The sequence below is a fragment of the Sminthopsis crassicaudata genome, chromosome 5 (genome assembly GCF_048593235.1).
Source record: "Sminthopsis crassicaudata isolate SCR6 chromosome 5, ASM4859323v1, whole genome shotgun sequence".
In the NCBI taxonomy this organism is placed as follows: domain Eukaryota; kingdom Metazoa; phylum Chordata; class Mammalia; order Dasyuromorphia; family Dasyuridae; genus Sminthopsis; species Sminthopsis crassicaudata.
The window spans coordinates 235,951,928-235,970,270 of NC_133621.1; the positions used below are offsets into that span (position 1 = coordinate 235,951,928).

The 18,343-nt window shown below is 32.5% G+C and overlaps 1 protein-coding gene across 1 annotated transcript in view; it reads right to left on the reverse strand.

Moving 5' to 3' along the window:
• Nucleotides 1–3,699: 3,699 nt before the first annotated feature.
• The window catches only part of RAB21 (RAB21, member RAS oncogene family), a 32,302-nt gene continuing 17,658 nt past the window's right edge, over nt 3,700–18,343 (reverse strand). The window contains exons 5-7 of the mRNA XM_074270537.1: nt 14,895–14,949; nt 10,220–10,308; nt 3,700–8,175 (exon numbers count right to left, since the gene is read on the reverse strand). Coding sequence (XP_074126638.1) covers nt 8,039–8,175; nt 10,220–10,308; nt 14,895–14,949 — 281 coding nt within the window. The 3' untranslated portion in view covers nt 3,700–8,038. The remainder of the gene's footprint in view (nt 8,176–10,219; nt 10,309–14,894; nt 14,950–18,343) is intronic.

Genomic DNA, 18,343 nt, shown 5'->3' on the forward strand with positions numbered 1-18,343 from the left:
AAATTAAAATCCATCTATTATAGCTATATGAAAAAATGCTCTAAATCACGATTGCTTAGAGAAATGCAAATTAAGACAAATCTGGGGTACCACCTCACACCTCTCAGATTGGCTAAAATGATAGGAAAAGATAAATGTTGGAAGGTATGTGGCAAAATTGGACTATAAAATTACATATCCTTTGACCCAGCAGTCATTAACTGGGTTTGTATCCCAAAGAAATCATAAAAGAGGGGAAAGGATGAACGTGTACAAAGCAGCTTTTTGTGCTAACAAAGAATTGGAAAATGAGTGGGTGTCCATCAATTGGGGAATGGCTGAACAGTGTGGTATGTGATGATAATGGAATATTATTTTCTTAAAAAAAAAAAGATGACCAAGCTGATTTTAGAAAGGCCTGGAAAGATTTACATGAACTAATGCTGAGTGAAACAAGCAGAACCAGGAATACATTGTACACAGTAACAGCAAGAACATGAGATGATCAACTATGAAAGATTTGGTTCTTCTCAGTGGTTCAGTGATCCAAAGAAATCCTAATAAATCCTTTGGACAGAAAATGCCATCTACATCGAGAAATATTACTAAGGAGAATGAATGTAAATCAATATATATGCTCACTTCTTTTTTCAGTTTTTAAAATCTCACCCATAATTTTTCCCTTTTGCTTTGATTTTTCTCTCCAAAACTGATTCATAAAGCAATGTGTTAAAAAAAAAAAAAAAAAAAGTTCAGAAATTACCCTAAGCAATTTCTAATATAATTGAAAGATTTAGTAAAAAAAAAAATAAATAAAATACATCTCTTAGGATAAGACGATATGCACTAAGTGCTAGAAATATAACAACTTAAAAAGGCATTTTTCTTTATTATAAATTTTTTTTTTAACTTTTTAAAAAACTAAAAATTTCCAAAACAAAATTGTACAAGTTTGTCTAGTTCATATTAAAAATGAAAATTCCATTTTCCAATTTGCATTACCTTTCATGCCCTGAGGCAAATGAAATTATTTCCTAATAACTACCTCTAACATTTAAAGTTTAAAAATGTTAAGTTCTATTTGGTATGGGTAGCAAATACAGTAGTTGATAATGGAATAGATTAGGCTCACAAGACACAAGTGAATGACTATAGTAATCTAGTGTTTGATAAATCCAAAGACTCCACCTTCTGGAACTATTTGACAAAAAGTTTCTGAGAAAATCGGAAAAGAACATGTCAGAAACTAGGCATTGACCAACACTTAGTACCCTTTTCCAAAATAAGGGCAAAATGGGTAAAATTTACACATAAAGGCAATACTATTCTGGAGAGCAATTTGAAACTACCCAGAGATCATAAAAAAGAGAAAAGGATCCACATGTGCAAAACTGTTTGTAGCAGCCCTTTTTGTTTTTTTAAGGCAAGGAACTGAGCCCATCAATTGGGGAGTGGCTGATATTACAGTATATGAATGTTATAGAATATTATTGTTTTAGGATCTAGGATGTTTTCAGATAAGCCTGGATAGACTTACATGAACTGATGCTAAGTGAATGAATTGAACCAAGAGAACATTGTACATGGCAACAAAATTATATGATGATCAATTCTAATGGACGTGGCTCTTTTTCAATGATGAGATGATTCAGGACCATTCCAATGGACTTACGATGGAGAGCACCATCTGCATCCAGAAAGAGGACCGTGGGAACTGAATGTGAATTACAACATAATATTTCCACCTTTTTTGTTTGCTTTTTTAATTTCTTTTCCCTTTTGATCTGATTTTTCTTGTGCAACATAAATGTGGAAATATATTTAGAAGACCTGCATGTTTAACATATATTGGACTGCTCACTAGGGAAGGAAGGTGAGGGAAAGGGAGAGAAACACTTGGAACATGGGGTTTTTGCAAGGGCAAATGTTGAAAATTATCTTTGTATGTATTTTGAAAATAAAAAGTTTCATTTTATTTTTTCTTCAACAAATGTTTCTACATCTTCTTTAGACCTAATTATCTATCTGTAACACAGATATCACATATCCACAGAATCAGCAAGAACTAGTAGTGAGCAACAAAATTCAGGTATTTTTTCTTCTAACTTTGTAACCAGAAGTTTCACTTATTACTAGGGAGGGGAGATTCAAGGTTGACTATTCTTGCATACAGCATCCCAAAATTATATAGGGTTAGGAAATAAATTTAAAATCATAATTTTATCATAACTTTTTTAGGGGCCTATTCAGGAATGGATTATGTCTGCTGGGGAAATGTTTGGTGACAAGGCAACATCTGTGAAAAAGACATTTTTATGGCTTTTAAAATGCATTTTTTTCTTAGGTGAGTAACTATTGTTTAAATTAAGTGTGAACAGGGCAGCTAGGTGGCACAGTGGACAGAGCACCAGCCTTGAATTCAGGAGGACCGGAGTTCAAATGTAGTCTGAGACACTTAACACTTCCTAGCTGTGTGACCCTGGGCAAGTCACTTAACCCCAGCCTCAAAAAAAAGAAAAAAATAATAATTGTGTTACATATTGCTATTAGTTCATAATGCTCAAGCAAGAAAGCTACGAATTTCACTCTCGATATCCTTGGAAATCCCTTCTTATCTGGCTAAACAAATCTACCAAAATGCTTAAGGAAAAAAATCAGGATTTAAAATTTTCAAGTTTAGAAGGCACTATTATATAGAAATGAGACAAACCACATAACCAGACAACTTACCATAAAAATTCCTAAAGCATTAAATTCACTAAAGCAGCAGGCTTCTCCTGTAGCACACTTGTAAATTTATCCTAAATTAATGATATGGCATTAATTATTTCTTACTTCAACCACACTCATAAAGGGATGTACTACACAGTGAGGGCAAATTCTTAAGCAGCTCAAGTTTTCTGAGAAACGTTCCCCATGGCAATAGAGTCCTATTGTCACTAAAATTTCTCTAGGTCAGTTACCTATTCAAGTTGTTCATTCCTATCCATAATGATAATATGGGTAATAATAAGAATTGACAGAACTTCCACTCATTCCACTAGTTTTACTAGTTTATTAATATGGTGACTTTGAAAAGTTTATGCAACCTAGTGATTGATCTGAGCCAATTTGATTTCACTAAGTTAGACTTGACTGTTCAGAAAACTTCAATTTTAAACTTTTTACATTCCTAGTTATGACTAAATCTCTATCCCTTAATTCAGAATTTAAATCTCATGGATAGCAAATACAAATTAAACTTTAAATTATTTAATAATAAAGTTTTCCTTTTTGGTATCTAACCACAAACTTCCCATGTTTCATACTTCTTTTCCTATCCCTTATAGCTCCTCCCCTAATCCCAAAGTAGGTACAAGGTTCCTACACTCCTCTCAAATTTCCCCACAAAAAAGGTCAAGGGGGCAAATGATCAATATACATTTAGAAGGGTGATGTTATATAAATTCAACAAGGCACTTATCACGTTTATTTTTGTACTTTCTATGGTACTCTATACATAGTAGGCACTCAAAATGTTTGAAATAATAAACCCAAAATAAACATCTTTCATCCAATCACCTCAATGATTTAAAAGTAAATTTCCATTCAATACTATGAATTCCTTACATGAAGATTAAGTGTCTATTTGATAGGCTAACTACATGCAAATTTGAATATGTGCATAGAAGTGCTATGAGAGAGTTTAAGAGAAAAAAAATTGGATTAGGCTACAAAGGCTTCACGGAAACAGCACCTTAACTTGGCCTTTAATGATAGATTTTCAACACAAGGGAATATGGTTGAAGAATGACAGCAAAAAGACAAAGGAATGTTGAAAACTATCTTTGCATATATTTTGAAAATAAAAAGCTATTATCAATTAAAAAAAAACGGACAAGTTTGAATAGGATAAGTTGATTTGTTTTGTTTGAACCTTATGTTATAAAGTAGGGCTTCTTTTGGCAGGTAACAAAAGTAATGAAGAGAGTTATCAATGAAAAACTTAAAGAATACAGTCAAGAGTTCAAAAGGGGATACAATCAGAGCAGTTGATACTATTGTGCTATATTTAATATGTACTTTAAAATCACATAATAGAGGTTCACTTTTACATAAAATCACCTCTTCTGTTTTTTGTACACTAAAATGTTCATGTTTAAGTTCTTTAAAATTACTTTTTAAAAAAAGGAAGTAGCTCAGTTTATGAAGAGAAACAGTGGAAAAAGGTAGGAACCAAGATTGAAGAGAGTTTTTGAATTTATTTAGAAAGCAAGTTTTTAAGATTTTTCCAACAGTAGTGTCATGATTCTATGTAAAGAATTAAATAAAAATTAAATAAAATGCTATCCTGTTTCAAAACTTTAACTAAAATCTATTTGATAATAGCCAGTGTACAATCCAACAGGTATATTTTTCCTCTTGAAACAAGGAATCCAAGCCTAATCATGAGCACATTATTGATTTCTATACCATTCTTGGTCTCTAATTTTTAGATTAACAACCTTCTTTTAGAAAAAATAAATCTGTTCTGTATTATTAAATTGAGCAAATATTCTCAAAGGACCACAGTTTATACTTTTTAACAAAATGAGCAAAATCAAGTAAACAAAATACTAGTACAGAATCAGGAAGTCTGTTGAGAATCTTGTTAATGCTTCCTCCAGGCATTAACACATTGCCATTCATATCCCTTTAGGAAAAGATGTTTTAAGATTTCAAATGGTTAAAAATTACTCTTTATATCTTAAAAATCTATGTTAAATTTACTTCTTTATTGTTATTTTTTTCTCCAAAGAGCTCAAGATATTGTTCATTTTTTACTTCTAAGATTTTCATATACAAAAAGTAAAAAAATAGAAGTGAGGAAGAAGCATTTAAGTGGTTGAAGCTATTAATTTTTATGCATGCAGAAACCATCAAAGAAGTTTTTTAAAAAAAGACTTAAGAACTTGGCATGATTTATTCTTTACATGTTTTATGCTATGATAAATTAGTGACTAAGAAAAAGAAATAAGATGGCAAAATTATTTTCAGTTTCTTTTTCTTCTCTTCTCTAATTTTACCTATACTTGTCTCAAATTCCCCATAAATATTTAAGCTTTTCTTGATTATTTGCCAGATAAAAACAAGCAACAATTATCTTGGATTACAATGTTACTTATATTACCACAATGGTTTTCATATGCCATAAAGGAATAAGGAATTATAATACACAAACTTCACACACAATAATAGAACTTAAAAAAAAAACAAACATTCAGTTCAATATTGCAGCAGATGGTTAAGTTAAAGGCAGAGTTTTTCCATTTGTTTTTAAACAAGGAGAATCTTTACACACACACACACACACACACACACACATTAGGAGTATTTCTCTTAACATGTTTGAGAAAAACGTGTATAGTATATATAGTCTATGAAATGATTTTTAAAATTACAAGTCCTGCCTATAGACCATCTATGATGAGCTCTTTTCTAGTTTCTTCCAGTTCACATTATGTGAACAAAATGATCTACATTAGTCAATTAAAAAGAGGAATAAATATAAGCATGAATTAATTTTTCCCCCTTTAATTTTACATTAGTTCCTCTATTTTCCTTTCTTATTCTATCCCATCTTGTTTGTAAGACAGAAAACAGGTCCTTTTTGTTTTTTAATCTCTGAATATCAACAGCATTTGTGTACATCCTAAAGCACAGGCAGCATCAATCAAGTAGCTTTGATTTAAATGCCTTGTAATGTATCAGACACTGTACTAATCCCTGGGGAAACAAAATAAGGTAAAAGAGAAAAGGGAGAAAGACAAGGAAACAGAAAAATAAAAGAACTCTTATTTCTAGGGGAAAGAAAATTATTAGTTATCTCAGATATTAGTGACAACAGTGCACTGTTACCTGTAGAACACAAAAACCCCATGATAGCATCAGGAACCACTCATGAAAAAGAAGCCTTGATTACAAAAAATTAAAGATTAAAAACTGTTTTGCTTTACAATATTTCATTTGGAATAATGGTCAAACCTGGGGGGGGGGGGGTGAGAAAAGAGGGATATCTCACTCCACTCTTCCCTCCCCCCAACCTCTCAAAAGTGCTTATTGTATATCTATTCCAGGTAAGTTTTGAACATCAAAGTTTTTTTAAGTTCGTCTTGAAACATGCAAGCAGTATTACATAAAAGAATTCCCTACAAGAAGTCACTAGCCCAGAAAAGATAAAAGAAATGAAGAGGCAAAGTGCTTTCCACTCACATAATTCATTTCAAGCACTTTCATTTACCTCCTCCCTCCCAAATATGCTGGGGAAGATTATGAACTCTGAAATGAGCAAATCCTATCTTTCAGATAGGATAGTGGCAAAACTGTGACTTAACAATACCAAAGGCACTAAGCCTAATCTCATCCACTTGAAAAGACAACCATACTTTATACCAGTAGTCCTCAAACTTTTTAAATAGGGGGCCAGTTCACTGTCCTTCAGACTGTTGGAGGGTCGGACTATAGTAAAAACAAAACCTCACACTCTGTCTCTGCCCCTCAGCCCATTTGCCATAACCCAGAGGGCCGCATAAACATCCTCAGCGGGCCGTAGTTTGAGAACCCCTGCTTTATACAATCATTTCTATCCTTTGCTTATCTAATTATTTGACTGATTATTATGAGAAGTAAATCCAGGGACCATTCCACTTTCTCAGACATCATATTTACTCATTTTCCAAACATAACAGATATGGAAAAAATATCAGAACACAACACAATCAGTTAATTTCCACAATCTGTGTTCCTTCTGTGTGCAGTATTCCTTCAATCTATTAAAATAAACATGTCTTAATAATTTTATTCCCCCCCTCAAAAGAAAACCTACTAAAGTGGGATTCATTTACAAAGTGTGCAAGAATATAAATTTTATAATAAATTCTTTCCAGTGTTCATTATGCCACATTATATGAAACTACCTTAACAAACTCAGGAGACTAGAACAGGAATAAACATTCCTTGCTCACAAAAAAACTTCAAAAGTGCTGTCTCAGAGATGAACTTGGTAGGTTAGTGACTGTTACTGGGAAAAAGGGGGTTACATTCTTGTTCCATGCCCACAGACAAGTTTTATATAAAGCTTAAGAGGAAGCCAAAGCAAAAGTGACAGGATCAACATGCTCCACTCAAATATTTCTAGTAATCATTCTACAGCAGAATCAGCAGAGGTCATCATCCTTTCTTTTCAACAACAGAACAAAATGCTGTTTATTAGAAAGGGTTTGAAAGAGGCATATTTATGTGGCAACAAACAGCAGCAGCAATTCAAGTAAAGTAAAATGTGAGTATTTTTTAAAACCCTCTTCTATGTGAAGATTTAAGGATGAAGGGGGAAATTGAGACTATAGAATCAAAAGCTTATGCATGTCTACCAAATGTTAATTCATTTTACAGTCATTGACAAGACTACTGTACATGTTTCTGCACCTGTACTGTAAAAGCAGATAAAATATTTAATATGTAATTTACAATGTATTTTACCAGCTCAGCATACAGGATGAATATAGAATATATCAAAGTAGTTGACAGTTATGGGCTTTTGCTAACCCTGCAAAAATAGTACTTCAGATATCTGCTAATAAAAAGAAATCAATTTGCTGTTTAGAAGTGATACAATTCACAACTTACCACAAAATACAAAGGGCTGCAAAAATGTATACCATTCCAACAACAACATATATAAGTTATTAAATAATGATTTGATTTAAAAGAATATAAATGAAGCCTTTAAGTAGGTCTTTTCTACATGCATATTATTCCTTACTAAAGGAAAAAAAAATATGTAAAAAGGCCATTGGTAATTGCTTTGTTAACCGCTGTAGAAAATGCCAATTCTCTTGTCACACACTCCACTAGTTTAGCACTTAAGGTCTCTGCAGTGTTATAAATGTAAGTTTAAAATACTGTTAATTCTATAACTCCATTGGTAAAAGAATGTGACGTGGAATATGGCAGTCTTCATATTGGGGGCAATGATCCACAGTTTTGTTTTCTTGGGGCTTTTTTGTTTTTGTTTTTTTAGAATTTTCTTTGAAGAGAATAGTTATCCAGAACAACATCCTCCACTGCTCTGTCCTTGTGGCTCATCATCAATGATCTGTACACCCCGTCTAGCTGCTCCCTGCTGACTGGAACCGTTGCCTTTTGCTCTCTCATCCACTTGAGCTGTTTCAATCATTCCTGAGGAAAAAAACAAACTTTTAAGAAGCTATCTCCCAATTTTCTCTAAGAAGCCTCAAAAGATATTTCTATGTTAATATTCTGCTGTGTTAGATAATTTTAAAATTACTTATTTAACTCAATCATTTGTTAAAAAGTGGCTACAGTGAAACAGTCCCAACTCAGAAAAACTAAATGGTACGATGTAATAAAAATTAAATGTCAAATGTCTAGTTATTTATAATGAGTTTTGTGCATCTTTAAACTATCAACCAAGACCATATAGAAGACTAGCAGTCATGATATTAAATACTGAAAAACAAAAATGAACTATTTTACTTGGGAAAATAAAAATGCTTAACATTGGTCTTTTAAAAATGCTATTCAGAAAGAATTATAAAATATTCAGAAAAAATTAAGAGTATAGTTAATGGTGAAGGTGAACTTGCCATGTAGTAAGGAAAAAAAATAGAGATATAATTCCATTTCAAAGAACTCCTTGTGAGCAAATTCTATCTATTAATATAAATCTCTAACTTACACCTTTAGAGATGCCTGGAGCATGAAGTTTTTTTTAAAATTTTATTAACTAAATGATATTTTATTTTAAAGATCTGTCTTCTTTCCCTCTTCCCAGTGAGAAAGAAAGAAAAAGAAAAAAAAAAAAAAAACATAAACACATGTAGTTAAACAAAACAGCTAAGTCTACTGGGCTATGAAAATACTCAGCCTGTTTTTTATAAAAGTATTTTGTTTTATAGCAGAACTATCTGATAGTATGTAAATAAAGGAAAAGATCTGTGGATCTCAACAAACATTCTTCCCATTCTATAAGAAGGAAACATACAAAAGATTAGTTTATTAAAGTTATGGAAAATAAAAATTGGGCATAAAAATGAGTCTTATTATTGCTATCTATCTCCAAGTTTCTCATCATTTTTCTTGTCTCTTTGTACCTGCAAACTTCTTTTATAAGATTTTAATGAATATTCTTATTCATTAAAAAAACAAACAAACAAAAAAAAACTTCTTATTTTGTTTTTCTGGTTCCTATTATTTCACCAAACTCTTTCATGATTTCTTTTTGATTCCTAATTAGGAACAGTAACTAAATCAGTCATTTCATTCATGTAGGGAACCTCAAGATAAGCACCCTCTTTCTATCAAAACAGGTAAGCACCAATAATCTTTGCAAGTCTTAATAAATTGCCAGAATGTTAAAAGAAGTTTTAAGTGACTTGTTTACAGAGCCACAATTTGAAAAATCAAAAAAGAAATGTTAGAAATGAGGTCTTCCTGGCTTTGAGGCCAGATTGTTTTTACCCACTATGCCCCAGTGACTATTTTTCCTACTTACTTATCTTAAATGCATTATAATAGTCCATTTCATTTATAAACTACATTTTCTTCAACCATTACCTTATTATTGGATAATTAGGTGGTTTTCAGTTTTATAATTACAAAGGGATGTTATAAATATCCAAACAAATAGCTTTATATGATAATGCTCTGGGCATATTCCTAGGAATTTTCTTGTTGTATCAAGGACATGATTATTAACTTTTGTAATGAATTGACTGATTACATGGGGGGGGGGGGGGAAATAATAAAACCACAAAAAAATCCCAGAAGGATCATGAACTTTGCTAAACTTTTTTTTTTTAAATAAAAAAAATTAAAAGGAATTTGAACATTATTTATAGTGATCAAGTATGGAAATTAGGTAATTTTTTAAACAGAAGAAAACTATCATGGAACAAAAATCGATACAATATAAATAAAAAATTCTACACAATAAAAAAAATTAAAAAAAATTTAAAAAATGGAAAAAATGTTTGTGACAAACATATGTAAAGGAATCAACAAACATCAAATACCACATTCTCTTTTCCTTTCAAGTGAAAGTCACAACTGATTTTTTTTTTAACAAAAGCACAGAAATTAAACTTCTCTACAATAGAAGCACTACAATATAAGCTAAGATTGCCTTTCATTTCTCCAATCTGAGGGATATTGTTAATAAGAGAAACTCATTTCTAAACATGATCAATCTGAATGCACTTACTTTTACAAAGATCAAGAAAAAGTTCCTCAATTCCTTTATTTTGTTTGGCTGAAGTATGATAATGCTTTGCTCCCACTGATTCTGAATACCTAGAAAAAAAGATTAACTAAATTACGAAATGCCAAAAATTTTTAAGTCAAAAAATCCCAAGTCTTATGTGGTATTCAAATTATTCCATACTTTATTTTGAGCTATCTTAATATACTCCAAAATAACAAATATGAATCAAAGCTGATATTTCAATTCAATTTCACATTAGTGGTCCATTAACTTGTTATTCATATGGAAGTTCTTATTCAGACACAGGCTGAACTGAATGGCCTTTTAGGAGCCTCTACAACTATGAAAGTATGTGACTCCATGAAGGGATTAAAAAAAAAAAACTTTCAATCTCATTTTTTCATATAACAACTCATTCATAACCATATATACAAATTCTCATCACCAAAAGGTGTGCTATCTATCAAATGTCTCACTATTGCAACAACCAAGATCAAAGCATGGGCAATGTAGTGACTTTCAATAATAAGGCTAATTAATACCTAGATCAATAAAATCACAAATCCTTGAAGACATAATAATAATCCAGATATAAAATGTCATTTTCACTAACAAGAAATTCAAAAATATATGAAGTGACTGATTAAATGATAAATACAAACATAGAGGTGGGAAAGTAAGAAGGCTTGGGCCAAATATGACGACACTTTAGCCAATTATTTGAACTCTTCTTTTATTCTTATCTTCCTGCCTTGTAAATAAAATGGTTAAAAAGGCTAAGCAGCCTTTCTTTCTTTTAGTGCATGTAAACTTGTTTTGGGCTGGACTGGACAAGGGAATTATAATACTTGGTCATATTCTGAACTTCTATAGATGATCAACTAAACCTACTTACACACATGATTCATTCCTATCCTCTTCTATTCTATAACCATAAAATTACAATCTAACTTGATTCAAACTTTCCACTGAGTCTTTTGGAATATTTGTTATATAGGGAACAAACTCACCACCTTCATACTAAATTTTTCCTCTACAATTTTTCCCACATCCTTTCTTACTAAAATGTATTGATAGCTTCATGATGTAGTGGATAGAATTTGAGGCCTAGAGAAAGAAAGACTTATCTGTCTGAATTCAAACGTAAATGTTGGATACTTATTACCTATGTGACCCGGGGCAAAACATTGCTTGCCTCAGTTTCCTCATCTGTAAAATAAGCTAGACAAAGAAATGGCAAACCACTCCAGTATCTTTTGCCAAGAAAACCCAAACTGTGTCAAAAAGGGTTGGACAAGACTGAACAACTACTACTAAAACCTGGCTTCCCCCAATGATATATGTTCTTTGACTAATGATAATGATAAATGTACTTTCACTAATTTTTTTCAGCTCACTGATCAATATTAGAATAGTGGAATACTTCCTCCATTACTTGGTAACAAACTCTCTTCATGCTACTCATATCTACCACTCAATCAAAATCCTAATAATTATTATCTACAGATCCCCAGGTCACTGTCCTTTCCTCAATAAAAGTTTGGCCAGCAATTTTTTTTTTCTTAATTACTACTTTCATACCAACCACTTCTATATACATACTGCGTCTCCCTCAATATTTTTTTCCTCTTTAATTTTTTATTGAAGCTTTTTGTTTTTAAAACATATGCAAGGATAATTTTTCTTTCTTTCTTTCTTTCTTTCTTTTTTTTTTTTTTTTTGGAGGCTGGGGTTAAGTGACTTGCTCAGGGTCACACAGCTAGGAAGTGTTAAGTGTCTGAGATCAAATTTGAACTCAGGTCCTCCTGAATTCAAGGCTGGTGCTCCATCCACTGCGCCACCTAGTTGCCCCCAAGGATAATTTTTCAACACTGATCCTTGCAAAACCTTGTGTTCCAATTTTTCCCTCTTTTTCTCCATTCCCTCCCCCAGTAATCCAATATATGTTAAACCTGATAAAAATATATGTAAATCCAATAAAAGCATACTATGTATATGATTATCTTGCTGCAGAAGAAAAATCAGATCAAAAGAGAAAATTTGAGAAAGAAAATAAAATTCAAGCAATTCAAAGCGTGAAAACGTTATGTTGTGATCCATCCTCAGTTTCCACAGTCCTCTCATTTGGCTCAGATGGCTCCCTCCATCACAAGATCATTGAAGCTGGCTTGAATCATCTTATTGTTGAGAGGAGCCACATTATCAGAATTGATCATCATATATTCTTGTTGCCATGTATAATGATCTTAGTGCTGCTCATTTCACTTGGCATCAATTCATGTAAGTCTCTCCAGACCTCTCTGAAATCATCCTGATTATTTCTTATTGAACAATAATTAATATTCCATAACACTTATATACCATCATTTATTTAGCCATTCTCTAACTGATGTCTCCTTCAATATTTTAACCATTTAATGCTGCAACCTATTCACTTCTATGAACTACTCCATCCCACTTTAGCCACAAAGATCAAGATTTCCTTGATCTTGCCATCACTCACAAATGTACTCCATGCTCAAGAATTCTGAAAATCCTAATCTATTGTCCTTTCATCTCTTACTAACTTGCTTCATCTAACTTCGTCTTCGCCATAATCTCCAATTCCGTGATTCCTCAATTATCTCCCAGATAATTGCCTTACACTACTAGCCATGCACTCACTTCCCCGTCATATCTTTGGTGAATCAATTCAACTCTACACTGTCCTCCTTTCTTGAATCCTAGACCTTTATCATCAATTATGCCCAGCCAACCTTCAGCCTTGGATCACTCTTTTACTTTTATATATGTGCTGCTGAATGAAGATGGAGAAAAAAAAATATCAAATATCACAACAATTCTGACCAGATCCACTACAAATTTGTTATGTAACTCGTTAAGCTGCTAGGTAATTCCACTACCTTTTCCTTTATCAAACTCACTATCCCATTTTCCACAGCAGCTCTTCCAAATCTTTTTCATCTTTCCTCAAATCTCCTTCCATTCTCTTAATTGACAACCTTCTCTTGTATTTTCACAGAAAAAATTGAGACTATTCACTGTGAACTTCCTCTTCTTTCAGCTTCCTCATCTCCTATCATTTCCTGCTTCCTACAATCTTCCCCAAGCTGGAAAAAAACTCACTGAATTTTTCCAGCTCCATTAACAATGTCCTATATCTTTTTTGTAGCAAACTCCTTGCAAAAGCTGCACCCCTCCACTTTCTCTATTCTCATTCTCTTTTTAACTCTTTTACAAATCTAACTTCTGACAATATCATTTCACTGAAATTGCTCTCTCCAAAGTTACTAATAATTTCTCAGTTGCTAAATTCAATGACCTTTTCTCAATGTCGCTTTCCTCCTACCTTTATGTGTCCTTTGTGGGATCTTCAAGATCATACCTTTTAACTAAGTGTCCCTCAGGATTCTGTCCTGCGCCATCTTCTCTTCTCCCTCTACACTACTTTACTTGGTGATCTTAGCAGCATTTATAGCTCTCTCTACTGATGAGCGGGATAGCTAATTAGCAAAATGGATAGAGTACCAGATCTGGCATCAGGAAGACTCATCTCCCAGACACTAAATCTGGTCTCACATATTTTCAAGTTTTGTGACCTTGGACAAATCACTTCTCCCTGTTTGCCTGCTTTCTCATTTGTAAAATGAGCTAGAGAAGGAAATGGCAAACCACTCCAGTCTCTTTGCCAAGAAAACCCCAAATGAAACCTAAAAATAACAAACTAAAAATAACTAATGATTCTCAAATCAATGCATCTCATCCCAGACTTTGTTTTTCTCCAATATTCTATCACTCATTGCCTTTAAACTAATTTTGTCCAAAACAAAACTTATTATTCCCCCCCCCAACAGTTCCTTGTCCCCCACATTCCCTTTACTGTAAATGTAACTTCCATTCTCCCAAATGTTCAGGCTCACAATCCTCCCTCCTTACTATCTCCTACCTCCCACATCAAGGCCTGCTGATTTCACCTTTGCAACATCTCTCCAATATGCCCCTTCTCTCCTTTGACATTGCCACCACTTTAGTGCAGGCCCTCATTTTCATAATAGGATTATTTCAATATTCTGCTGATGGGTTTGCCTGCCTCAAGTCTCTCCCCATTCAATATTCAGCCACTAAAGTGATTTTCCTAAAGCAAAGTTTTTACTCCACTGCCTTCAGGATCAAATACAAAATGCTCTGTTTGGTATTTAAAGTCTTTTATAACCTAATTCCATCCTAACTTTCCAGTCTACTCAGACAGCTGGATATGTACGCTTCAATTCATGACATTGGTCTGGTTGTTCCAGACACACTATTTCTCAATGTAAGCATTTTCTCTAATTGTCTCACACAGTTTTCTTCCTTTCTCATCCTCTCCCCTGACTTCCTTCAAATCCCAACTAAAATCCCAACTTCTACAGGAAGTTGTCTTTTCTTTACAACATGAATATTATGAAAATATTTTGCATAACTACACAAGAATAATTTATATAGAACTGCTTGCCTTCTCGATAACAGTAGGAGGGAAGAAGAGAATCTGGAACTCAAAGTTTTAAAAATTAATGTAAAAATTGTTTTTACATATCACTGGGGGAAAATAAAATATTAAATAATTTTACAGATAAAAAGAAAACAAAATATTCAAAAACTTGAGGTGGTGGGAGAAATTAAGAAAATCACAACTTACATTTCTGCTTCTTGAACTGAAACATGTCTTTCTTTTTCCAAGTCTATCTTATTACCTGATTAGAAAAAAAAAAAATTAAATATGAACTTTTAATGATGGCTTATTTTCACCAACAAATCACAATAATCATTTCACAATTTTATAATACTACAGATTACAATTTTTTTTTTTTTGGTTCTTAACTCATTTTATAAATGAAAAATTCAGACAAAAGGAGAAAATATCAGAGTGTCCACTGACTAAAACTAATAGTCTATTTTCTTTCTACAAGACAATACTCAACTAAAAACCTAGTTCATTTGTAAGGGAGGTTTCTTTAAAGTTTCTACAAAATGTTATTTCATGACCATTATTTATCCTCATTTTGATTCCTTAAATCCAGGAGCTTGAAGCTAAAAGAACATACATTTCCTTCTATTTCTATTTTTTTGTTAACAAAGCATTCTTTGCATGGGCAATCATACAAGTGTGACAGATAAAACCAGTGAAAAAAGTAAAGGGTTTATCATTCAAGTTTCACGTGGTTTAAGCCTTTTATTAATAAACATTAGTCTTAAGGCCAATACTTTTAGGTTCTCCTTTACAGCATGGCCTGATTTGCTAAGTTTGAATCATATTAGTTCACTTCTAAAGGAACTATGATTTCAGGTATCTAACTGCTGTTTTAACCCTTGGCAACCATTCCTCCAGTATTTAAATTATAGATATTTCCATTCTATACATCATCCCCTTCTCCCCATTTTAAAAAGTCATTTCCACTGACAATGGCCTTGAAAAATCCCCTAATTTCTTTTGGGTTTTAGAATTTGGAACTTAGAACGAAGTAGTTCCAAATTTCATTCTTCCTTGGCCACTGCAGGTTAGAAAAGAGGCAAGTGTCTAAGTTTGGGATTTCTGAAAGCTAGTCTCTCTCCCACCTCAATATGTCATATCTGTGCTAATACAAAATACCTAATAGAAATACTGAAATTCTGATCTGATCTTAATGTATATTCTTTTCCTATAACTAAACTCTCCTTATTTTCCCTTGTTTTCACTACCATGGTTCCCTATTCACTACCTCAAATAATGTATCCTAAGACCAATGAGCACTGGATAATTTTCCTTGTTTTCAGCTATTGAGTCTTAATTACTTATCTCATGATGAATCATGAATCTAACAAACTGTACTTTTTAATAAATGGCAATGCCAACACATTAAACCCTACCCTCCACCCTTTAAAAATTAGGTAGGGTCACATCATAAAGACAAAATATGTGACTTAAGGAACTCTTGGATTAAGAAATCCCATCTATCCAATATAGGCTGGCAGTCTTGGAATGTTGCTAGAATATTGTTAAGTTACCTGAGATACCCAGGATTATACAGCTAATGTATAATAATCTTTGTGCTTCAATGCTAGCTTTCTATCCACATTTCATGGGTCACTTCTCCATAACAATGATATCAGTCCAAATCCTACCTCTGACACTTAATAGCTGCATGAAAAGGAATGAATTATTCAAATTTCTCTGAGCCTTGGTTTCCTTACCTATAAAAGGAAATTATACCTATATCATCTACCTCACAAGGGCTTAAACAAGATGCTTATAAAACATTCTGCAAACTTTGCATTGTCAATTATGTTAACATTATTAAGGTTTTTAATCAGCATTCCAAAATACCTTTTATATTTTTACTATTATTTCAAATCACTTCAAAATTAATTTGAAGCTATAAAAGATATACATAATACTATATCCAGAAAACCAGAAGCTAAAAAATAAAACCAGTGAAAAAAGTAAAGGGTTTATCATTCAAGTTTTACATGGTTTAAGCCTTTTATTAATAAATATTAGTCTCAAGGCCAATACTTTTTAGGTCCTCGTTTAGCAGGACCTAAAATAAACATTCAAATCAATCAAAGGGGACTGGCTTTAGCCAAGACTAACAAGATAAAATGTAACTAAGAAAAATGAGGAGTCCTGATAACATTTTAAAAACCAAAACTACAAGCCCACAGCTGCCCAATTCCTGGCTTGGTAACTCATGTAAAAGCCAGAGTTTTTAGATTAGATTAACAAGCTTGATTTGAGGCAATGAAATGTTTAACATGGCTTCAACAAAATATCCAACTATAACATATTTAATATGTATGGGACTGCCTGCCATCTAGGGGAAGGAAGGGAAAATTCGGAACAGAAGTGAGTGCAAGGGATAATGTTGTAAAAAATTACCCATGCATATGTACTAAAAAATTACCCATGCATATGTACTGTCAAAAAAAAAAAAAAAAAAAAAAAAAAAGTTATAATTATAAAATTAATTTAAAAAATAATAATAAGGAAATTGTATCCAAAAAATAATACCTGGAAAAGAGAAAACAGAGTGGGAGAAAAGGGAAAAGATAGTGACCTTAAAATGTCTAAAACTATATCTAGATGTATTTTTTTATTCCATGAAGCTAATCTACCTTTTTTTTCTTGGGCAAGTGATGAAAATGGACAGTTAACTGAGCCCAGGAGGAGGTAGAATCACACTTAAAATGTGATCTACAATTCTTTAATGATCCCAAACTCTTATTCGCTTTAAAAAAAAAAATCATTATTCTCTGAGCATGGCAACATAGAATAAATACAATCTTGGAATAATCAAAATTGTAGGCATGCTAAAACAAACAAACAAAAGATAGAAAGTTAAAAGATAAGTAAGCTACACAGCATACCGCCAATGTCTCAAGAATTAAGAAATACATTACTCAAAGCATGTTTGAACATGAAATTCATCTAGACTAGTCATATAGAAAACATAAGTCACAGATTGACAGTCCATGGGCTTCTTCAGAGGAAGATCTCTAGGATCATTTAGAAAGATTTGAAAAAAAAAAAAAATTATACGGAATAAGAAGATATGGAGATGCTGTGATCTGTATCAGAGAATAGAGAACCTATGCTGATGGGATCATGAATGTATTATCAAAAGCTATTTAACAAAATATTAGATTCATTCCATTTAAGACTGCAAAACAGGTGAAAGTCGAAAGATCAGATTTCACCTTAAAGGAAGAGACTAACAAGAGTTCAGTAAAAATGGTTTGCTTTGCACAAAAGTGGACTGATTGTTACCAAAAAATGTTCAAATCATAAGTAGATATCTATTTACAAGGAATATTACTACTAATAGTCACTATTTATGTAGTAATTATTATTTTCCAGATATTATGCTAATCCCTTTACCTATTCTTTTATTTGACTCCCATAAGAACTCTGGGAACACCATGTCATTATTACCTCCATTTTACAGATGAGAAAACTGAGGCAAACAGATTAAATGATGTGCCCAAGGTCACACAGCTACTAAGTATATGAGGTCATATTTGAATTAAGGTATAACTGGCTCCAGGTATTTCTCTTCTCTATGCCTCCTCCTTCTCCTCCTTCCCCCCACCCTCCAGCCAAAAGAATTAAAT